This window comes from Pseudophryne corroboree, chromosome 7 (genome assembly GCF_028390025.1).
Source record: "Pseudophryne corroboree isolate aPseCor3 chromosome 7, aPseCor3.hap2, whole genome shotgun sequence".
Lineage (NCBI taxonomy): Eukaryota > Metazoa > Chordata > Amphibia > Anura > Myobatrachidae > Pseudophryne > Pseudophryne corroboree.
Genome location: NC_086450.1, coordinates 345,699,057 through 345,723,819, shown reverse-complemented (window position 1 = coordinate 345,723,819; position 24,763 = coordinate 345,699,057). Strand labels below are relative to the sequence as shown.

The 24,763-nt window shown below is 45.8% G+C and overlaps 1 protein-coding gene across 2 annotated transcripts in view; it reads left to right on the top strand.

Annotated features, from left to right (window-relative positions):
• LOC134945236 (palmitoleoyl-protein carboxylesterase notum2-like) overlaps positions 1–24,763 on the top strand; it is a 157,596-nt gene that overhangs the window by 113,889 nt on the left and 18,944 nt on the right. For both annotated transcript variants that reach the window (XM_063934398.1, XM_063934397.1), the window contains one exon: positions 10,635–10,823. In XM_063934398.1, the coding sequence (XP_063790468.1) occupies positions 10,635–10,823 (189 nt within the window). The remainder of the gene's footprint in view (positions 1–10,634; positions 10,824–24,763) is intronic.

Sequence of the window (24,763 nt, the reverse complement as noted above, 5' to 3'; positions counted from 1 at the left end):
TACTTACCATATGTTGTTTTCCCTCATTATTGGCAGGGTTCTTCCGACAGTCAGCCGCAGCATTACAGCGATGCTGCTGGGTGCAGACATGTAGTCAGGTGCTGCTTGCTGCTGGAGAGCCGGGATCCAGGGCCCTGGTGGAGGTGAATCAAGGCTATGAGGAGCGACTGTGGGGGCGCCCTCAGGAGCAATAGTTATATCTGCCTCCTATGTGCCTTCACATGACTTGATGATACACGTGTCTGCACGGAGGAAGAGCTGAGGCATTATGCAGTGCAGCCTGATAGTGGCAGCTTTACCTGATTAGACCTGCAGCCGCTGCCGATGCAGTGTAAAAGGGTATGTCTCGTACAGAGGCACCCTTCACTTAATGGCTTGATGAATTCAGTGGCGCCCTCCAAGGGCCGGTGCCCCTAGGCAGCCGCCTAAAGCTGCCTAATGGAAGAGCCGGCCCTGAGCATATCAGCTACATGGAATCTAGTTCAGTGCTCAGTAGAATAAAAGTATTTTTAGCCACTTACCATTGCTTTTCTCTTAAGCAGGCTGGCTACACTGGACCACAGGATTGCAGGCTGGGGCTGATACTTAAACTGTAGCTTTAAAAAGTAATCTCCTCCCTCTTGCAACCCCATAATGCCAGTACTTTAAGAGTCAGGGAATAAGTATCAGTAACCCAGTAAAAACTGTTAGAACAATAAAACAAACTAGTAGGGAAAAGACGGTCAAGAACCACCTTGCATGACTGAGCGTGAGGGAGAGAACGCAGTGTCATACAGCCTGATTCAGAGAAAAGGATTCAACAGTAAGTTACCCAAAAATCCTATTTTTTCTTGCGGCAAGGCTAGGTAACACTGAATCATGGGATATTTAAGAGCTGGGGAGAGAACGCTCAGGCTGCCTGACTAGAAAACTACGCCCAAAGTGGGCATTGCTGGAAGCTAAAACATGAACGACAGACCTGTTCTGCTGAAGCCCCGTTTCACACAAATTTGGTGCCGGTCGACCCACACTAGAATAGGGTTGAGTAATGACCGAGTGGATCCATTGCACAATGGTCAGCTTTGTATGAGGCCAACCTGATTAATTTGCGGTATAAAGACAAGCAGAGAATTTGTACGGCAGTCAGAAGAAGTCTTATGAAAGTAAATCTGCAGAGCTCAGTCAGTGTCTAGCAGAGCCAGATCATCCCTGTCTCAGGAAGTCACTGAAGGAGGATAAACCAGAAAGGTAATTTCCTGGTTTAAGTGGAAAACCAAACCAACTTTAAGCTGGAACATAGGAACCGCTCTATCATCATGGAAGATTAGAAAAGGCGACTTGCAAGACAAAAACCCTTAACTCGGACACATGAGCCAAGCTGAGGCACGGGCCATAAGGAAGTCAGATTCCAAGTAATGAACTGAAAATCCACTGACAGGCTGAAATTGAGCTTGTTTGACAGCCAATAGGACCAGATAAAGACCCCACAGTGCTACCAGTTTACAAAATGGTGGATGAATACACAAAACGCCCTTTAAAAATGGTTTGAACCTCTGGAAAAAGGGCCAAACACCCTGCAAATAAATTGACAGGGTTGAAAACTGTACTTTTAAAGGATGAAGCTTTAAGCCGGCCTCCAAACCCCACTGAAGGAAGGCCAAGAAATTAGATAGGTGAAATTTGGAGGTACAGTATGTACCCTTCTCTGTTCAAACCATAAGATAATGAAGTTTCTATACTCTGTGGAAAGTGTGAGACAAAACCGGTTTCCAACCTCGCAGCATAGTACAAACTCCCAAGAGCGAAATACCTTTAGCTTTTAAAAGCTCAGTTTAAAAAACCAGGCCGTTAAAGCCAAATAAGAAAGGTCCTCGTGTAGAAATGGACCTTGTCGTTGCAGGTCTGGTGAAAGCGTAGACAGTCTGAAGCTACTAGGATTATCATCACTCGAATGCTCAAGGAAACACTGGGATCGGTGGAAACAGAAAGGCTAGACTGCAAAAATCCCTTGGAACCATCATGGCAGCCACTACATAAGGCAGCAGATCCCTGGATTATGCAAATAAAAATGGGGAACTTTGAAGTTGTGTTGAAGGCCATGAGATGCACCTGTAGAAGGCCCCACCTCCAAACTAACTGTTGGAAGACCTCTGGATCTACAGCTCACTTCCCAATTTTCTACTCCTGGGATGAACATTGCTGAGCATGTTGGAACAAAGGACTCTGCCCACGAAAAGGATTCAGGATGCCACCGCCATCACTGTGGCACTCTTTGAGCCTCCCTGATGATTGACATATACCACCACCGTGGCGTTGTTTGACTGAAATCTGGACAAGCTGGCCAGGACGAACTGGGCTCCCAAGAAAGCTTAAAAGATGGCTAAGAGCTAGAGCATGTTGATTAGAAGAGCCGTTTTCAACGGTGACCAAAGACCTTAAAGCCGAAGATGAATTGTTACGGCACCCCAAGCCAGGAGACTTGTGTACTTGGTCACAATAACCCAATCCGGACTGACTAAGGATCATCCCTGGAGATGATCAGAAACCAGCTACCAATGTAAAGCTGGACAAGTGCTGTTTTACAGAATAACTGAGACAAAAGGGCTACTGAGAACAATTCCAATTCTGGAGAATCTCCCACTGGAAGTCCCGGGAGCGGAATCTGGTGTACTGAATGGTCTTGAAGGTCGAGAGTGACCATCATGTCCAATAATTTTATGTACAACAAAATCGACAGACAAAGCAGTGACAGCCCCTTCGTGACCAAGCACTATAGGGTCTGTGTTTGGACTCTGGCAAGAAAACTTACAGGAGAGAGATGTTGAAGACCACCTCCAGAAAATGAAAAAGCTTACAAAAAATATATACAACTAACTACAACAAGGGCTGCACAGCAGCCCACCAAAATGTGCCCTGTCTCCTGAGGCACCTATAGAAAACTGGCATTATGGGGTTGCATGGGGAGGAGCTTACTTCTTAAAGCTACAGTTCCATTTTAAAGTGCCAGCTCCAGCACCAACCTGCAATCCCATGGTCCAGTGTTGCCCAGCCTTGCTGCAAGAGAAGAGAAATAAAGTACTGCGCTCAGTAGTAAAATATAGAGTGCTGTGCTTAGTAGTAGAATATAAAGTGCTGTGCTCAGTAGTAGAATATGAAGTGCTATGCTCAGTAGTAGAGTATAAAATGCTGACCTCAGTAGTAGGATATAAAGTGCTGTGCTCAGTATTAGACTATATAGTGCTGTGCGCAGTAGTAGAATATGAAGTGCTGTGCTCAGTAGTAGAATATAAAGCATACCTCCCAACTGTCCTGATTTTTGCGGGACAGTCACATTTTTTTGGGACTGTCCTACTGTCCCGCCCGCGGGCAGCAATGTCCCGTGGTGGGGGGGACAGTTTGGAGGCTCTTGCACTCGCACACAGCATCTATTCACGGAGACAGAGGGACTGGGGGCATTCCAGCAGCTCACTGAGCTCTGGCCATGCCCCCATAGTGACAAGAATGGTGGCCGTGGCTCGCGATCACGGCATTGCCGTGAGGCCACTCCCCCTCCCTATGAGGCAACGCCCATTTTATGTAGCCACACCCCTTTTTCGCCAGCGGGCGCGGCTTCACCGTGCATGGGGTCCCTCTTCAGGATCCTGTAAAGTTGGGAGGTATGTATAAAGTGCTGTGCTCAGTAGTAGAATATGAAGTTCTGTGCTCAGTAGTAGAGTATAAAGTGCTGAGCTCAGTAGTAGGATATAAAGTGCTGTGCTCAGTATTAGAATATATATAGTGTTGTGCGCAGTAGTAGAATATGAAGTGCATTTCTCAGTAGTAGAGTATAAAGTGCTGAGCTCAGTAGTAGGATATAAAGTGCTGTGCTCAGTAGTAGGATATAAAGTGCTGTGCTCAGTAGTAGGACATAAAGTGTTGAGCTAAGTAGCAGAATACAGTATAAGTATATAGGGACATATTCAGCTTCAGTTGCAATTTAGCAAAATCGTGAATCGGCCAATTATTGGGTAACTGCGCATTGACAGGCGGCGGGCGTTCTTATGGCGTTTGCAGAGAGTGGTTGAGAAAGTGCAGGCATGGCATGGCCATTTTTTGGTGCGTGCATCTGACGTCAGCTGCAAATTAAAACGTGGTGCCCGGTGTGACTGCTTTGTTATTATTCTGAGTAGCTGTGGGTCAAGCGCAACTGTCAATGGTGGTTGAGGTTGATTTTTGCGAATCATTTGCAATTCTGTGTCTGCATTTGCAGAATTGCAAACACATCGGTGGGCAGCAATAATCACAGAACTGCAACTGAGGCTGAATACGGTCCATAGTGCTGTGCTCAGTCATAGAATATAATAGGGATATTTGTGGTGTAAAGGTGCCCACACATTGTAATGTAACTGGTGATATCAAACAAGTGGCCTCATATCAGAGTGAGTGCCCCAAAATGGTATTAATGTCCATTAATAATCCAAATGTGCAGATCTTAAACATTCCCATAATTGTGATGGGAAATTGGGCACTATCAGGATATGTTTGCAATTATCTGTTATATCAGGCCCACATTTAAGACTCTATTCAGCGTTGCTAGCAAACCAAAAAGGTTAGCAATTGAGCAAAACCATGTTGTACTGCAGGTGGGGCAGATGTAACGTGCAGAGAGAGTTAAATTTGGGTGGGATGTGTTCAAACTGAAATCTAAATTGCAGTGTCAAAATAAAGCAGCCAGTATTTACAGTACCATGCACAGAAACAATATAAGTATAACCCACCCAAATCTAAATCTCTCTGCACGTGTTACATCTGCTCCACCTGCAGTGCAAATATGGTTTTGCCCAATTGCTAACCTTTTTGGTTTGCTAACAACTCTGAATAACCCCTTAGTCTGGAAATGATTGGCTCTAGCACAAAACAGCTGAAGCTCATACAGGGGGAGTTGTATCAAACCTAAAACTAAGTACATTGTATACAATTATTAGGCCGATTTTCCAGTGATCTGGAGATCGGCCTGATTTATTGTATAGTGTGTACGAACTATTGTTTTGTCAATAAATTGGAGAAATCTGGCACACAAACATGACCATTTGATTATGCGATCTGTCGGGCAGGACTGAAATCTCGGCCACAATTTCTCGATATCGACTAGTGTGTGTGCATTCTCAATAATATGTCCAGGTGTCAAAATTGGGTAGTGTGTCGGAAAACCCAATTTTTCCTATTGGTCCATTACTCAAAAATAAAATAAAAACTACACTGATACCTAGACTCCCACCTTATCCAAAGGGACAAAATTGTTACTGGCTCGTGTAGCCGTCGCTGCAAAAACGATCTTGTCTCATTGGATACAAAAAGAGCCAATACCCTTAGCCCTCATGTCACTTTGCTTGTCTTACCTCTATCAAATGGACTGGGTGGAATGCTCTTTAGACGCAGAGTCTCGTTCAACAAAATACTTATCCATTTGGCTACCTTATTTGAGCACGTTACCAGCTTCTACAAAGGAGTACGTACGCAAGGTGGTTAGATTGACTACGAGGTACAAAACAGAAACTCTCGCTACTGGGACCATTTTAGGACAATCTAAATGTATTACCATACTGTGAAATGACCACAAAAAAGGTTGTTTCTCTATTATATTATCATTTCCTATTCTATTGCTTTCTATTTTCTGTATACTTTTGTAAATTACAGTTGATTGTTATTCTGCATGTCGTAATGTACACACTTTGACGTACACTATGGGTTAAATTTACTAAGATGGGAGTTCTATTTAAGATGAGATGTTGCCCATAGCAACCAATCAGAGTCCAGGTATTATCTTCTAGAAGGTGCTAGATAAATGAGAAGTAGAATCTGATTGGTTATAATGGGCAACATCCCATCTTAAATAGAACTCCCATCTTAGTAAATTTACCCCTGTGTGTTAATTTTCAATAAATACATTTAAAATAAATAAATAAATAAATAAATAAAATAAAGTGTGTAGCACAGATATCGGGACCTTCCTCTAGGTAAATAATCTTCACAATCAAAAAAAATCAGACCATGTTTACCTACAGTAGCTTTAGCAACCAATTAGGGTCTAGCTATCATTTATCTAGCAGTCTATAAAATAACAGAATCTTGGTTGCTATGGGCAACTGCTCCCCTTTATCTCTCTTTCTCTAAAGGGCCCCATACACTAGAACGATAATGCCTGATTTCATCCGATTTCGGGCATTCGACCCGATATATCGGGTGAAATCGAGCATTTTGGAAGTGTTTCCGATCCGATACGATGTGCGTTCCCGTGAGCATTGGATCGGGTCCTCCAGATTGAACATGCTGCACTCGTGATATGTCGGACCCCGCAGGCATGGCTGGGATCGCCCAAGATATATCATATGCAAAAGGACAGCATGCGATGTATCTTGGGTGATCCTGCCGCCCCGGGAGGCTGCCGGGGTGATCACCTGCGACATGAGGGTCCGACATGTCGCAGTAGTGTATGGGGCCCTTAAGGTTTTATACACCTTATCCATAAATTATATCAAATGTATTCCCCACTGGAGCTTTTGGCAGATAGCCTAAAGCAGTGCTGTATTTGTATTCCATATGTGAAGCTGCTACTGTACTATATATTACACCACTAGGTGGCAGAAGCTCTACAATGTTTCCAAATCTACACTATCTGCTGTAACCACCTGCTGCTTCTTGCTTTGAGATCTTTACACCTTGTATAAAGATTTTGTTTGTGAGAAAATTTAAGATAATAAAAGTTTGTTTTTGTGTCCTCTGTAAAGTCCTGGGGGTACAGGGGCTGGCCAGGGGGGCAGGGTGCCATCTGCCCCCCCCCCCTCCCCAGGCCAGTGCAATTTAGGTGTTCCAGGGCCACATGTCTGCAGATTCCCTGAGAAAAACTGGGCCGCTTGCTTGAGCCTGCCCCCCAGGCTGAAAGTTGCCAGCCAGCCCCTGTGGGGGTATATTTACTAAGGTCCCGATTTCATTTGTTTTTGTTTGTTTTTTGTCTGAGTGTAATCATGGGAATTTACTAAACACAAATCTTGGCAGTATTGGGGCTATTCGTATTGTTTTTCCAGGCAGAGTTCACAAATACGAATGGTTAGACCATCGGTCAAACACGGCTGTTATTTTATACAACTCTGTAATTTACTAAGAATTTGTATTCTCAATCACTGCCGACAATAGCCAAACACTGCCGGGAAAGCATAGAATTCGTAAAAAAATGGAGCGTTCAAATAGAACTGCTTTTTGCTGGCGTGTTCAGATAGTCATGCACGGATCAATGAGATCCGTGCATGCTTCTCTGTGTAAAAGGGTCTGAAATAGTTAAAAATGGAGAAAAAAAATTGTGTGGGGTCCCCCCTCCTATGTATAACCAGCCTCAAGCTCTTTGAGCCGGTCCTGGTAGTTTAAATACTGGGGGAAAATTTATTGGGGCCCCCCAGTATTCAGACAACCAGCACCGGGCTCTTGGGCCAGCCCTGGTTCCAAAAATACGGGGGACAAAAGACGTAGGGGTCCCCCGTATTTTTAAAACCAGCACCGGGCTCCACTAGCTGAGAAGATAATGCCACAGCCAGGAGACACTTTTATATAGGTCCCTGCGGCCGTGGCATTACCCCCCTCAACTATTCACCCCTGGCCGGGGTTATCTGGAGGAGTAAGGACCCCTTAAATCAAGGGGTCCTCCCCTCCTGGCACCCAAGGGCCAGGGGTGAAGCCTGAGGCTGTCCCAAGCACCCCTGGGCGTTGGCTGCCAGGCTGATAGCCTTTTTGTGTGTAAAAAATAGAATATATTTTTTGTGGAACTACAAGGCCCAGCACAAATTTATTACAACACACTTACACACTCATACATACTTACCTACATCCCACGCCGGCCAATCACATCCACTTGTCCAGTAGAATCCAATCGTGTACCTGTAAAAAATAAAAATATACTTACAAGCAATCCAGTGATGATCTGTCCTCTTCTGTCATGAAGTAATCCACTGCCTTGAAAAAAGTTAAATAAATAAATCCCTGTCAGGGTCAGATCAATGTAGACTGGAGATGATGGAACTACAGCTTTTGGCAGCACTCATACTATGGCCCTCATTCCGAGTTGATCGCACTTAGCAACTTTTTGCTGCTCGTGCGATCAACTTGACGCCGCCTATGGGGATTGTACTTTAGCATAGCAGGGCTGCGATCTCTTGTGCAGCCCTACTATGCTAAAAAAGTTTCCTGCAAAACAAGACCAGGGTAAGAGTTACTTATCCTGTGCGACGGATCCAGCGACGAAGGTCCCGGAATTGATGTCAGACATCCACCCTCCAAACGCCTGGATCCGCCTGCGTTCGCCTCACCACGCCTTGAAAACGGTCAGTTGACACCCCGGAACGCCTCCCGCCTGTCAGTCTTCATGCGATCGCCGCTGCGATCACTTTCTGCGCTGGCGGCGGCGCTGCCCAGTGACGACCGTCGCCGGGCAATGGCACGCGTGCGCATTGCGGCCGCCGCAGTCCTGCACCGTTTGCACCGCAACAAAGAACCGCTGTGTGCGAACGGGTCGGAATGACCCCTTATAAATCTACCGCAAGCTGCAGACAATCAAACAGTCACATTATTTGTCTTTGAGTCCAGTCAGCAGGAGAAATAAGACTATATTTACTAACGAGCAGATTTTCAAAGTCACCAATTTTCGGCAGCTTTGCCCATGGGATTTAAGTTGGTTTATATACAATATTATTGTCTGTTTCATTCTAAAGTCTAATATTGGTGCGGTTTTGAAAACCTGCCACTTAGTAACTATAGCCCGTGGGCTCCATTATAAAGGTAATGGGAATCCAATTCGGTTACAGCAGCCAACACATATATTAGTTGATTATTAAGTGAAAACATGACCAATCCATAGTAATAGAGCAAATGATAAAAGGTTGCAACAGCTTTTATAATTTCATGAGACATAATGCCACATCCTTGATCAAATTGTAATGCCTACCTTTCCGTTAGCTTTGCAGATAAAGATTACATAAATATCACGGCAGGCACAGGAAATTTATGCTAATGCATGGTGTGGTTTTTTTTTGGAAGGTCATATCTGAGAATCATCTTGGGATATCTATTTTAGAGCAGATGAAACTGAATGAAGCCGATATACTGTAGGCATAGTTCAGTTTGTAAATTTGTTTGTTTTGATGTTTGCCAATTTTTGCTTGTTTGTTTGCGTAACGTCCTATGGGCCTGATTCACTACCATTTGCAAATGTGAGATTGCACACAGTGAGCGATTATTGGCAGACTGCGCATGCGCTGAGAACGCATTGCATGTGTGCGAAGGGCAAAATGCGATCGTACCGCGTATGCAACCTAATGGTAAAGTGATCACAATTTGATTGACAGGAAGCGAGCATTAGTGGGTGGTAACATGGCATTTGTGGGGAGAGGTTGGGAAAACGCAGACGTGTCATGCCCATTTTCTGACATCATTTGCGAACACTGCGTTCAAAAACATGGCGCCCGGTGCGACTTCATTCTCATTGGTTTGAGTATGCTGACGTCAGCCGCAACTGACGATTGTGCTTATTTTTTGCGTATGTTTTGCGATTTTGGTAATGCCTACGCAGATTTGGGAATACAGCGGTGGCCATCTTTTATCCTTTCTGGGCGGCTCTTTACATGCGATTTATAGCAATAGCAGATTTGTGAAAATCGCTATCTCAGCCTCAATAGGGATACCTAGTGAATTAGGCCCTATGTCATTTGCCTTGAAACATATTGTCTACAAAACATCTTAGTTTCACAGAGCAACTCTGTCACTGCTAAGAGTAATACATCTTTATCTGTGTGTATATTATTTACATAGTAACATAGTTTCTGAGGTTGAAAAAAGACAATTTGTCCATTGAGTTCAACCTGTTAGTGATCTCCTACACTGTAATATTTTTAAGACTAATTTTAACTGTGATAAATGTTTAGCCGTTATGTCTATTCCTTTTTTTATTTTGTATTACTGTAGTGCATGATTTACCCACCATAACCCTGTATATCCTTATCCATTAGGAATTTATCTAGCCCATTCTTAAAAGTAATGACCGAGTCCGCCATTACTACTCTCTCTGGCAGGGAATTCCAAATATGGATTGTCCTTACTGTGAAAAAACCTTTCCGTCTCTGTGTGCGAAATCTCATTTCATCTAACCTAAGCGGGTGTCCACGTGTCCTTTGTGTTGATGTTACCACAAATAAATCCCCCGCTAGCTCTGTGTATTGTCCCCTTATATATTTGTAAATGTTAATCATGTCCCCTCTTAATCTCCTTTTTTTCCAGTGTAAACATGCCTAACATAACAAGTCTTTGTTCGTATTCTAGCATCTCCATCCCCTAATAATCAATTTGGTCGCACGTCTCTGAATTTTTTCTAGTTGCAGGATATCTAGAAAAGGTTCAGAGACGGGTGAACAAATTGCCATATACCTCTGCACATGTATACATTATATGCTGTTAAAATTTGTAATCCATTGTCTTTCTTCACTGTAAGAATATAATCAATATAGCTAGGTACTTGTGACTGCACCTACTGTTTAAAGATCTATTATTTTAATAATAAAATTCACCTAAATGTATATTGTAATAAAGCTCAGATCAGAATCTTCTAACCATATATTCTTCTACTTATGTCCCAGTGCTGGAGGCACCGGAGCCTTGATCAATATTGACAGGGTGGCGTCTCTTGTGGATGAGCTGACTGCTGGCACTGTCCCGGTCAGGGGCCTAGTTGATTCCGGATGGTTCCTTGATACTAAACATGCCAAATCTGATTGTCTGGATGGCACCTCTTGCGCACTGACTGATGCCATCAAGAAAGGCTTGAAGTAAGTGAAAAATAACCCACTTAGGACTCCCCAACAAAACTCTCATCCCATAAGAAGTAGACTGCAAAGGTTTCATGCTTGTTACTCAGTGGTTCTGGAGATACTTTCGACCGCAATTGCATATACCCCATTGCCTTGAATCCCATAAGTTAAAAAATATAAACTATAATGATTCAAATATGCTCCACCTGATTTTTGGGGGACAGTTCAAATTTTCATCTATCAATGGAGACCAGGCTCAATAAACTGATGCCATGGTCTGTGCAAAATGCAGTATTGATGGGTGGATGCCTAAGCCAAGTTTGATCGAAACGATCGTCTATACAAGTTGGCGGTATGCTGAAATGCTGTCAGTATAGCCGATTGGACAGCCGCTGCAGCTTCACCTGTAACCTACTGCATGTGCAGTATCCTGTTTGTCTGCAGGAAGTTTCAGCAGTACCACTGGCAGAGGAGATTCCATGGGACCCTCTCCTAGAACCTATATAGTACTACAGGAGAGGTAAGGGGGGTCTAATGGCAGAAAATAGCTTTCATTTCTACATTTAAAATGTAAACATTTAACCAGCAGCGGCTACAGTGCTCAGTACCTAGTGCAGGGGGACAGCCAGTGCAGCTAAGCACATATAAATATACATGTTTAGATGTATGTAATATATGTGCTGGCAGTGTAATTGGATGAGCAGCGGTGCTGATTATATAACACAGCCACTGTGGTGAACCAGCGACTTGGCATTAGGCTTCACTCTCCTAAGCCCACCTCGCAGACTCTCATTGGCTACTTTCACAGGAGTCTGTGGGAGGGCTTAGGAGAGTGAAGCCTCATGCAGAGTCGCTGGTTCACCACAGTGGCCTGATTACAGTAGCTGTGGTAATTAACTGCGGGCTACGAGAAAAGTAATTACCGGTAGGTATTAAATTCCTATTTTCTCTAACGTCCTAGTGGACCCTGGGGAATAGTAGATTATCATGGGGGCGTCCCAAAGCTCCCAAAACGGGTGGGGGAGTGCTGAGACCCCTGCATAACCGCCTGACCAAACTGAAGGTCATCCTTGGCCAAGGTGTCGAACCTGTAGAACTTATTGAATGTGTTCGAACCAGACCAAGTATAGAAACCGTCCCAGAGAAAATTCCACATGGGAATATTTTCTACCCGCGCACCAAGAAACATATTCCGTCCACATAAGGTGGTAATGTTTGGATGTATCCATCTTACGGGCCTGGACCATAGTGGAAATAACCTTGGATGGGAGACCCTTTCTAGATAAAATCGTCCTCTCAACGTCCAAGCCATCAAACGTAGCCACTGTAAGTCTGGATAGACAAAAGGACCTTGTTGAAGAAGGTCCTTGTGTAGTGGCAGAGGCCAGGGTTCCTCCAGAGCCAATGACAGGAGGTCCGCATACCAGGCCCGTTGAAGCCAATCTGGGGCAATCAGAATTACCTGAACTTTTGATTCTTTTTAGAACTCTGGGAATAAGAGGGAGAGAAGGAAACAGGTACACAAACTAGTAAGTCCATTGTGTCATCAGAGCGTCTACCGCTATTGCTTGTGGGTCCCTCGTTCCGGAGTAGTAACGACGGAGCTTCTTGTTGAGACGAGACGCCATCAGGTCTATTTGTGGACAGCCCCACTGGTGAATCAGTTGCTGAAAAACCTGAGGGTGAAGGCCCCATTCCCCCGGATGGAGGTCCTGCCTGCTGAGGAAGTCCACTTCCCAGTTGTCCACTCCTGGAATGTATAAAGCTGAGATGGCCCTTGCGTTGGCTTCCACCCAGAGAAGTATTCTTGACACCTCTCACATTGCGGCCCTTCTTCTTGTTCTTCCCAGTCGATTGATGTACTCCACTGCTGTGGCGTTGTCCGACTGCACCTGGATGGCCTGATTCCGAAGGAGGTATGAGGCTTGCAGGAGAGCTTTGCAAATTGCTCTGTTTTCCAGGATGTTGATTGGAAGTGCAGATTCCAGACACAACCATTTCCCCTGGAACTGTGTCCCTGGGTCGCAGCCCCCCAACCGCGGAGGCTGGCATACGTTGTCAACAGAGTCCAAGACTGGATATTGAAACTCTGACCCTCCACCAGATGGGAGACTTGTAGCCACCATAGTAGGGATATCCTTGCTTTCGGCAACAGAGTTATAGTCTGATGCATATGCAGGTGAGAACCCGACCTTTTGTCCAACAGATCCAGTTGGAATGGCCATGCATGAAACCTGCCTTACTGTATTGCCTCATAAGAGGCTACCATCTTGCCCAGCAAGCGAATGCAAGGATGAATTGATATCCTGCGTGGTTTTACTACCAAGCAGACCGTAGACTGAATAGTCAGGGCCTTGTCCATTGGAAGATAAACCTTCTAAGGCACCATTTCCAGGATCATTCCCAGGAACTGAATTCTCTGCGATGGTTCCAGGTGAGATTTCTTGAAACTGAGGACCCATCCGTGATCCGTAAGCAGACGAGTAGTCAAGTTAATGTAGCGCAGCAGTTGTTCCCGAGACACAGTCTTTATCAGGAGATCTGTAAAAAAGGAAAAGAATCCCCCGCGCTCACTAAAAACAAAGTCTAGGAATACTAGTCTTTTTGAATAAATAGATTTATTGTAGGTATTTGTAAACTTTAAGAATTGTATAAAAAATAATTAAGAATAAAGAATAAAGAATTAATGTGCAAGTATTAAAATAAATCCTAATACCGGTAGACAAAGACAAACATATACACTGACAATACAAGACAAATATAGAATAGATGATTTTTGGACAGATACGCGTCAGCGTTTTACTCTGTCTTTTGCTCTTATGTCCCAAAGTGCACTGTTTGTATGTCTCTGTTGTTATAACATGATATTATGCACTGATGTTCTATTTAAAAAAGTCTTTGTCAAATTCTGGTCAAAAAGGTCCTTGTAAAGAAGGGAAAGTCCTTTTAATGAAGTGAATACAGGCTGGTATATGTAAGTTCTCCGTGGGATATCTTATAGGAGTTTTTGTTAAAGTTCTTCCTCCCCACTAACCTTACTTGTGCCTTCCGTGCCGGAGGCGTGCGCCTCACTCGTCCGAGGATGTGGGTGTCTGCCGGCAGACTGATCAGCTGTTAGCGACGGCGGTAGGCTTGCAGGCTTCCCGATCCGTGGCTCCACAATCAACGCGTTTCACCTGCGTAACCAGGCTTCGTATTCACTTCATTAAAAGGACTTTCCCTTTTAATGAAGTGAGTGTTTCTACCGACTGGATCAGCTATTAGTCAGTGATCCAGTTGGTGGAAACACTCCCTTTGTTGAGCTCACACCTTTTCAAGGTGAGAGAGTCTACATATCCATATCACTTACTGGACACTTTTTTCATTGATGGAACTATTAAAAAATGGTTTATGTACAACATTTTGAAAGATCTTATGTAAAAGACTTTTTTATGAATATTCTGTTATTAAATATTTTATTCTAATTGGCCTTGGGCCATTTGTTTGGGTGACTTTCTGGTGAAGGGTTATCCATTATAGGAACCCAGAAAATTTGGTCCTGTACAGTATAAGATATACCCACTTGGAAGGACTTCCGTCAAATCTATACAATCAATACAGCGCACTCAGGAATAGTTTTTTTCAGTTCTATGTTAATTTGAGATTTGGCAACAGAGATCTCACCTGTAGTGCTGCTTTCTTTTTGAGCGCAAGATAAAGATATTTCTGTGTTATATATATATATATATATATATATAGTAGAAGGAGAAATCAGCGGCACTCAGCAGTCGGAATTATGAAGTAAAGAAAACTTTTATTGCAGTCCTACGGCGTTTCGGGGAACAAGCCCCGTCTTCGGATGCGGCGTCTGCAGCGGTACTGGACAGGTGAGTTGAATCCTGCCAATGATTACCTGTTTTGTTGGGTATAAATGTGCTTTATGTGTATGTCTATCTGTGTATGATTTGTCCCTGAAGACGGGGCTTGTTCCCCGAAACGCCGTAGGACTGCAATAAAAGTTTTCTTTACTTCATAATTCCGACTGCTGAGTGCCGCTGATTTCTCCTTCTACTACATTGGATCTTGCAATAGATCACAGAAGGCACCGCAGCAAGTATTTCAGCATCCCCACTCTGAGTGCCGATCCTATTACCGCTACCTATATATATATATATATATATATATATATATATATATATATATTTTTTTTTTTTTTTTTCATTGTCATATATTTTAAATCACACATTTCTCAGCAGTCATACCCAGGGTTAGAACCTATGACCTGTTGCACTGAAGGCAGACACCTTACTGATAGACACATTTGCTCCTGCATTGCAAGTCTGCAGATTCCAACTATAACCCCTTTTCCCCTAGCTTTTTTAAACACGGGTAAATGCGCAGGGGCGCGCATTTACCCGTGTTTTTCCCTAGTGGAAACGGGTCCCCCGGCAAATTCCCAGATCAAGTGATCCGGTAATCCTACCCTGGTAGCTAGCCGGGTTGAACACGTGTTCAACCCGGCTAGCTGTCTAGTTTGAACGGGAGCCGTGTCGAGGCGACACGGCTCCCATTCACAGTGCATAGGGAGGGCAGCGCTGGGAGATCATGTGATCTCCCAGCGCCGCCCCTGCCGCGTCACTAGCGCGTCACCAACCCGGCAATTGCCGGGTTGTGAGCGCTGTCTGCAGGGGGCTGTAGCACGGGTCGCAGCCGCGTCAGGCGTCACGGCTGCGATCCGTGCTACGCTAGTGGAAAAGGGGTATATATGAAGCTACTAGTTAGAATTGTCAGTTCAAAACTGTTGCAACTAGGCAGATCTAGGCAGCCACACACTACATAGATCTGCTCAGTCACTCACAATGCTGATTATTTCTCTGACAATTTATTTTGCAAGTGTCATAGCCAGGATTAATACTCACAACCTATTACCCTGGAAACAAGCACCTTTCTGACAGAGATACAGTATGTGCTTCTGTATAGAAATCATGAAAATTCTTACTATATGAAATTACTTGTAATTGTCAGAGAAGTAACTTCATATAGTTAGAATCCTCATGCTTCCTATACAGGAGCAAATAGGTGCATTCTTCCAGTGCAATAGGTTGTGGGTTCTAATCCTGCGTATGACACTTGTAAAATGTGTATCTATAATAAAGAGGGTGTGACTTGTAAAGTGCAGGGACTAGTGGGGGAGTTGGCCATGGAAGAGATAGCGACAGGTGTCAAGTTAACTTAATTGAATAGTGTCGCTGAATACACGGAAAAGGAGGAGAGGTGCCCCCCTCAGAGCAGGAGCCTGGTGGCAACTGGTTCCGTTGCCTCCTGCAGTTACGCCTCTGGTGCTTTCCCTATATAAGCTTGTTGAATCTCGTGATTGCCTTCTGACACATCCTTAAAAGTAAATATGTTTTACCTCATCAAGTTTTAAAAAATGTCCCACTCAGTTTTATGCCATTTACTAAGAGACACCTCACATGTAAAGACACACTCACCCTTCTGGTACATACAAGGCCAAGCTATGTACTATCCTTTATACTCTTTCTCTGCAACATTTATAAGAATTTGAAAACCACTTTTTTTTTCTAATTTGCAGTTTGTCTTTTGAACTCTCCTCAGTGTATTTCCCATCACCATTGCACACACAATGTATATTACATGCAAATCTAAGACATGTTAATGGATACATTTCCATATAACATCTCATATGAAGATTTCAGTAATTACTAATTAATTTGCAAAATCCTTAAAATCCAGTGTATATTAGTGATGTGCACCGGACATTTTTCGGGTTTTGTGTTTTGGTTTTGGATTCGGTTCCGCGGCCGTGTTTTGGATTCGGACGCGTTTTGGCAAAACCTCCCTGAAAATTTTTAGTCGGATTCGGGTGTGTTTTGGATTCAGGAGTTTTTTTTACAAAAACCCCTCAAAAACAGCTTAAATCATAGAATTTGGGGGTCATTTTGATCCCATAGTATTATTAACCTCAATAACCATAATTTCCACTCATTTCCAGTAGAGATGAGCGGGTTCGGTTTCTCTGAATCCGAACCCGCACGAACTTCATGTTTTTTTTCACGGGTCCGAGCGACTCGGATCTTCCCGCCTTGCTCGGTTAACCCGAGCGCGCCCGAACGTCATCATGACGCTGTCGGATTCTCGCGAGACTCGGATTCTATATAAGGAGCCGCGCGTCGCCGCCATTTTCACACGTGCATTGAGATTGATAGGGAGAGGACGTGGCTGGCGTCCTCTCCATTTAGATTAGGAGAGAGAGAGAGAGATTGACCTGAGGCTGATACTGTAGAAGAGAGTGCAGAGTTTAGTGACTGACCACAGTGACCACCAGCAGTGCAGTTGTTTTATTTAATATATCCGTTCTCTGCCTGAAAAAAACGGTACACACAGTGACTCAGTCACATACCATATCTGTGTGCACTGCTCAGCCCAGTGTGCTGCATGCCTGCATCATCTATGTATATATTATATATCTGACTGTGCTCAGCTCACACAGCTTATAATTGTGGGGGAGACTGGGGAGCACTGCAGTGCCAGTTATAGGTTATAGCAGGAGCCAGGAGTACAAGACAGTCACATACCATATCTGTGTGCACTGCTCAGCCCAGTGTGCTGCATCATCTATGTATATATTATATATCTGACTGTGCTCAGCTCACACAGCTTATAATTGTGGGGGAGACTGGGGAGCACTGCAGTGCCAGTTATAGGTTATAGCAGGAGCCAGGAGTACATATTATATTAAAATTAAACAGTGCACACTTTTGCTGCAGGAGTGCCACTGCCAGTGTGACTGACCAGTGACCTGACCACACTGACCACCAGTATAGTTAGTAGTATACTATATTGTGATTGCCTGAAAAAGTTAAACACTCGTCGTGTGACTTCACTTGTGTGGTGTTTTTTTTTTTATTCTATAAAAAACTCATTCTGCTGACAGACAGTGTCCAGCAGGTCCGTCATTATATAATATATATACCTGTCCGGCTGCAGTAGTGATATATATATATTTTTTATATCATTATTTATCATCCAGTCGTAGCAGACACAGTACGGTAGTTCACGGCTGTAGCTACCTCTGTGTCGGCACTCGGCAGTCCATCCATAATTGTATACCACCTACCCGTGGTTTTTTTTTCTTTCTTCTTTATACATACATACTACTACATCTCTTTATCAACCAGTCTATATTAGCAGCAGACACAGAACAGTACGGTAGTTCACGGCTGTGGCTACCTCTGTGTCGGCACTCTGCAGTCCGTCCATAATTGTATACCACCTAACCGTGGTTTTTTTTTCTTTCTTCTTTATACATACATACTACGACATCTCTTTATCAACCAGTCTATATTAGCAGCAGACACAGTACAGTACGGTAGTTCACGGCTGTGGCTACCTCTGTGTCGGCACTCGGCAGTCCGTCCATAATTGTATACCACCTAACCGTGGTTTTTTTTTTTTTAAATTGTTTATTTTAATTTTTAGGTTATGAATAACACTACAGCTCCCCACCACACGTGGGGTGAGCTGTCAACATGTAACAATTACAACCAAAAACAGAGATATAGCTCTAGGACATAAATCATGCGATTCCCATCTTATAACATGAAAGAAAGGAGGTAAAAGGAGAGGAATAGGATACCATGTGAATCGTTAATCATACATTTGTTGAAAAGAAAAACAGTTGTGGGATATACCTCTGGGTGAGAGTAAAGAAAAGACCCTACTGTCGGGTGGGAACCAGATGTTACGCATTTAGCATATAGCATTAGAAAGATGAATTCTAGGGAAAGAAAGAGAGAGCGAGAAGAGAGAGAAGAGGGAGCGGGATAAAACGGGAAGGGAATAAGATGGGGGAGGGGGGGGAGATCCGGGTTTGGGGGGGCCGCTAGTGCGCCTCCTCTATCCGCTGACCATGGGTAGGGCGTTAGTCTAAGAAGGTAAAAATGTTACCTGGGGAACACGAAGAGGTCCCATTTGGGGGCGGGTTTGTAACTACTTGTCAGGATAGGTGAACACCGAACTCAGAGCAGGAGAGCCAACGAGCTACCGGGTGAACGCAATCCACTTGTGGGAGCCTGTGAATCGAACCAAAGTTCCCAGCTCAGAAGAAACTGGAAAGATCTGTTATGGAGATATGCAGTGATTTTTTCCATGCTTGCGAGATACCATATCTTGTTGATGACCTGTCTAATAGGGGGGGGCTCCCTCTGTTTCCATTGAAGGGCAATTGAGCATCTAGCTGCGTTTAGGATCTGTGTCAGTAGTTTACCAGAGTTTGGGGGTGCGTTAGCAATGGGGAGTCCTAGTAGGAAGGACCAAGGGGTTTTTTGTACTTGAGTCTGGAGTACTGTACTCAGCAGGCGTGCGATTGCATCCCAAAATTTTGCGATTTTAGGGCACGTCCACCAAATATGGAGGAAAGAGCCATGCTCCCCGCATTCTCTCCAGCACATGGGTGATGAGGATGGGAACATTTTGTGGAGTCTTGAGGGGACAAGATACCACCTGTATAAGATTTTGTATGCGTTCTCCTTTACCAGGGTTGAGATAGAGGACTTCGCTACCGCAGTGAAGATGTCCGACCAATCGTAGTCATCAGGCACCGGCCCTAGGTCCCGTTCCCACTGGAGCACGAAGGCCGGAGGCGTCTTCTGATCCCGATTCTGGAGAAGGGAATATAGCAGAGAGATGATTCCTCGCTCGAGTGGTTTGTGATAACAGTAGGACTCCAGCGTGGTGAGAGGTTGGAACGGGGACATGTTTGATAAAGAGGTGATGAAATGTCTCAGCTGGAAATAGATGAAAGGATTTGCCTCCGGGAAGTCAGATTTCGTCATGATGTCCGATAGAGGGGCGCAATTTCCGTCGGTGAGCATGTCCAGAACAAAGCGTATGTTCCGATCCACCCATGGACCCGAGCGGGTCAATGACTGACCTGGTGCAAATGAGGGGTTGTCCCATAAGGGGGTAAGCGCCGAGGGAGATGACAGTAAGTGAAAGCGGCGTGTGCTATAGTCCCATATCTGGCAAGTGAACTCTAGCACCGGATGCAATTGTAGGTGGGGAGATCTGGATCTAGGGGGGGATAGGAGTAGGGATGACAAAGATGGGATGTGGCTAAGTGCCGACTCCAGCTGGAGCCAGCGCAGGGTCTGTGTAGGGGCGAACCAGGTTACCGCCTGGCTGAGGTGGGAGGCTAAATAGTATAGGCGGATGTCTGGGAAACCTCTCCCTCCTTCCTGCACTGGTTTGCGCAAGGTTGAGAAGCCTATTCTGGGCACCTTGTTTCTCCATACAAATCGAAGCAACCATGAGTGGACTTGCGCTAAAACAGATTCCGGAACCTTCACTGGTAGTGTCTGAAACAGGTAAAGTAGACGGGGAATAATGTTCATTTTCAAAGCTACAATGCGGCCCAGCCAGGAGATAATTAGTGATTGCCATTTATGGAGGTCGGCTTTGAGGTTTTTGAACAGTGGCGAAAAGTTTTCCTTATATAGGTCTCCGTAGCAGCGTGTAATAAAGATCCCCAGATAACGGATTTTAGAAGCGCACCAGGTGAATTTAAAGTTGCTTTGCATGTGGGATAGTCGGGGAGGGGGGATGTGGAAGGGGAGAGCCTCCGTTTTGGACCAGTTTACTTTGTACCCCGAGACTTGGCCATATTCAAGGAGGAGGTCAAAGAGGTTCGGTAAGGAAGTGTGTGGCGAGGAAAGCGAAAGGAGAACATCATCTGCAAACAGAGAAATTTTGTAAGTGGAGCCCCCCACCTTCAGTCCCCCGATGTCAGGTGAGGCTCGGATGCGGGCTGCTAGAGGCTCTATAACTAGGGCAAAGATCAGAGGCGAGAGTGGGCAGCCCTGTCTGGTGCCGTTGGAGATAACTAGAGGGTCCGACTGCACTCCGTTCACAGATACTCTGGCGGAGGGGCACGAGTACAAGGCCTGAATTCCTGTGAGAAACTCCCCGTGAAAGCCGAAGTGGGCGAGTGTTTCGAATAGAAAGGGCCACCCTATCCTGTCAAACGCCTTCTCTGCGTCCAGAGAAAGCAAAAGAGCAGGAGTGTGCGTGAGGTTGATGTGGTGAGCAAGGCTAATAATGCGTCTTGTGTTGTCTCGGGCTTGGCGACCGGGAATAAATCCTACCTGATCATTATGGACGAGGTGTGGTAATACACTATTCAATCGTAGGGCTAAAATTTTTGCGTATATCTTGATATCCGAATTAAGTAGCGAAATGGGTCTATAGTTAGCGCAATTAGAAGCGTCTTTGCCGTCCTTGTGGATAACTATAATTTTAGCCTCCAGAGTCGATTTGGAGAAAGAAGCACCCTGTAAAACTGCATTGAAGAGGGATGAGAGGTGGGGTGCAAGTTGGGGAAGAAAAGTCTTGTAATAGGCGGCCGTAAAGCCGTCTGGGCCCGGCGCCTTGGTAAGTTTTAGGGCTTTAATCACGGTGGCGATTTCTTCATTGGAAATCTTTGAGTTTAATCCTGCGGCGTCCGATGGGCTCAGACAAGGCAGCCGGCATTGGGACAGGAAGGCGCGGATGGCCTCATGAAAGTCCGGTTTCGATTGAGCGAGCCCGTGGGCGTTGTATAATTTTTCGTAGAAGCGAGAGAAAGCTTCAGTAATACCTTTAGGGTCAGCTGTTTTCTTGCCAGAGGAGGACTGGATAGATAGGACATTGTTCCTAGCAAGTTTAGCCCTAAGTCTAGAAGCTAGTAGTCGGTCAGCTTTATCCCCTTTTTCGTAAAAGGACTGATTAAGCCATTTCAGGCTAGTCTCTGCCTTCGCCGTCAGAAGCATATTTAATTCTCCCCTGGCCGCGGCCAAGGAGGAACGATCTGCCTCGGAGCCAGTTTGTTTGTGTTTTTGTGAGAGGGACGTCACTAAGTCCGAGAGCTCCCGTATGCGTTTGGATCTGGTCCTCTTGTTATGAGATGAGGCACTAATCAAGCTTCCGCGTATTACTGCTTTGTGGGCGTCCCATAATAGCATAGGGGAAATAGATGGGGATACGTTTGCATCAAAGTAGTGTGAAATTTCGGCGGCTATGCGAGTTTTTGTTTGAGGGTTCAGGAGGAGTCTGTCGTTCAGCCTCCAAGCAGGGTGCCGAACGGGGGGGTGGGGGCCAGGGACGTCCACAGAAACCGGGCCGTGGTCTGACCACGTGCTCGGGTGGATGGAGGCGTCCAGAATGCATTGGGCTGGTTCCGCACTTAGAAAAATCATGTCCAATCTTGTGTAGACATCGAAAATGGGGGAATAATATGTGTAATCCCTAGCATTTGACTCCTTCGTTCTCCAGGTGTCGAAGAGGAGGTGTTGTGATAGCAGGTGGTTTAAAGCGGCTGCGTTGCGCGAGTGTAAGGAGCGCATGGAACTGGGCAAGGGTTTTGATCTGTCCAAGTCGCTATCCAGAGTTATGTTAAAGTCACCCCCCAACACCACACTGCCGTTTCTGTGCAAGGCTAAGAGGCTATTCAGGGAGCGAAAGAAAGGGGCCTGAAGCTGGTTTGGAGCATATACGTTCAAGAACGTATAGGGGGAACCATTTAACCACCCTACTAATAGCAAGTATCTGCCTTCTGGGTCCCGCAGTATTTCAGATGGGGTAAAGTCTAGGTGGCTAGCAAATAGTATAGAGACCCCTTTCTTCTTGCGCATGGGGTCGCAAGCATGGAAAGATTGTGGAAATGATTTTGATCTAAGTTCGGGGTGCGACTTACCCGAGAAGTGGGTCTCCTGTAGGAATACGATGTCACCACTGAGTTGTTTAAGGGACTGGAACAAAAAAGAGCGTTTACATGGGCTGTTTAATCCCTTCGTGTTCAGGGTTATTATTCTAAGAACCATGGTGTTGAGGTGGAGCACATTTCGAATGGGAGCGCATCAGCGGGACCCCTGGGGAGAGAGGGGAAAGAAAAGGGGAGGAGATCAGAGAAAGAGGGGGAGAAAGAGTAAGAGAACAGAAGGAGCTTAGGCAAAAATTAGTATCCATAACTTGATAACAGAGAAATTCCATTCTCCCTAGTCGGACCCAAGGAAGAAGGAGACCCGCAGGTCCAGTTCGTCCGACGTCGACCTCGGAGGTCGAGTGGGGGGTGGATGAACCCGGTTGGTTGAAGAGAAAACCGGGTCCCGTGTGTGTACAAACTCAATTTAAATATATGTATTGCGGCTTATAGGCCAAAGGAGCTAACGGGGGAGGGAGGGGAGTGGGGAGAGGAAGGGGGTGAGTCGCATATTGCGGTTGGTAGGCAGAAGAGGCTCACAGGGGGGGGGAGAAAAAGCAAGTTCGAGGAGACCAAAGGTACTTGCGATATGACTGTTACGAAGCAACAGTAGTAGTATTGGGATCAGTTTGAATTAAGAAAAGGAGGATCGGCCCCCTCCGGCCGCCCGCGGCAGGAGCCCACGCGGCCAGGCGCGCGGGACCCCGTCCCAAGGGCCCGGGGAGGCCCACCCAAAACACATTCGCCAAGGCAACAAGCGGTCAGCAGCAGTCATCTAGCGGGCTCCGCGCCATTGAATGGGGGATGAGTGGAGGCGAGGGGGGGCGGGGGAGGGAGGAAGGGGAGCATAAAGGGACCAAGGGTAAGCACGGCATGGCAAATGCATAGCAACAATAACAACACTTAGAGTAGTATGATGTAATAAGAGAGAGGCGGCGGCCCAGTCGGGCCGCCCGGGACAGAAGTCCCCGCGGCCAGCCGCGGGGAGCTCCTGCCCCGGGGGCCCGAGAAGGCCCACCCGCCAAATATACAGCAGTGACATGAACAGTGAATAATTGTTATATAGAGGGCCCTGTACCTCATGCGAGCCTCAGCGAGGCGCACCGGGAACTTCCGTGGCACTCTGAGGGCCCGTCTGGGCATCACGGCCCCGTAAGGCCCCTAACATATAACGTCTCATGTATCTAAAGAGGTACGTGTTGTCAGTCCAACTGTGTTCCATTCTGGAGATGGGGCCGTGAGGGAAGGGGAGGTGTTGACTGGTAGAGGTCGTTGGGGATCGGCCGGGGGGGCGGAGATGTTCAGCTGGCGGAGTAGTTGTAGGGCTTCGTCCGGTGATCTGGCAGAGAGGAATTTACCATCCGCCCTGACCTGGAGGGCGAAGGGGAAGCCCCATCTATATCTGATGTTGTTGTCTCTCAGGGCTTTGGTTGTGTCCTTTAATTCCCGCCTCCTATTCAGCGTGACTGGCGACAGGTCCTGGAAGATTAAAAGATCTGAGCCTTCGAAAGTGGTAACCGGAGACCTCCGAGCTTTGGCGAAGACTTGGTCTTTGGTCGTAAAGTAGTGAAATCGTAGGATCACATCTCTCGGTGTTGTTGCATCCTGGGATCTAGGACGCAGGGCTCTGTGAGCTCTATCTAGTAGTAACATGTCGTCTGGGACGGAGGGGGCGAGAGTGCGGAAGAGGCGGGACAGGTAATCCATGAGGTGGGATTGCTCCACCGTTTCGGGAACGTTACGAATTCGAAGATTGTTCCGACGGCCTCTGTTGTCTAAATCTTCTTGTTTATCTGCCATCAGCATAACGTCGGTCCGCATTTGGGTCAACTCCTGTTCCGATTCTTGTTGGAAGGCTATTAGCTCTTCTTGTTTTCTCTCGATGGCGTCGACTCTGGAGCCCAGATTATCCACGTCGCTTTTCAGGCCCGATATCGCCTCCTGTACCTCCGCGCGGATTGATTTCTTAATGTTGCGCATTTCGGACAGGAGAAGGGCGACGTCCGCTTTCGTGGCGGGTGTGGAGGAAGAGTCATCATCTGAGTCCCGGTCAGAGGTGGGTGGGGGTGAGGCAATTTTCCGGGCGGAGGATGGGGTAGAATTCTTGAAGTAGCCCACCAGGTTATGGGCGTTCGTCTTTTTCCCCCCTTTAGGCATCGTGGTGGTGAGGGGTGAGAAGAATTGGTAGTCAACACCTAGGCAGGTATGGGGGAAGCTCCTAGGG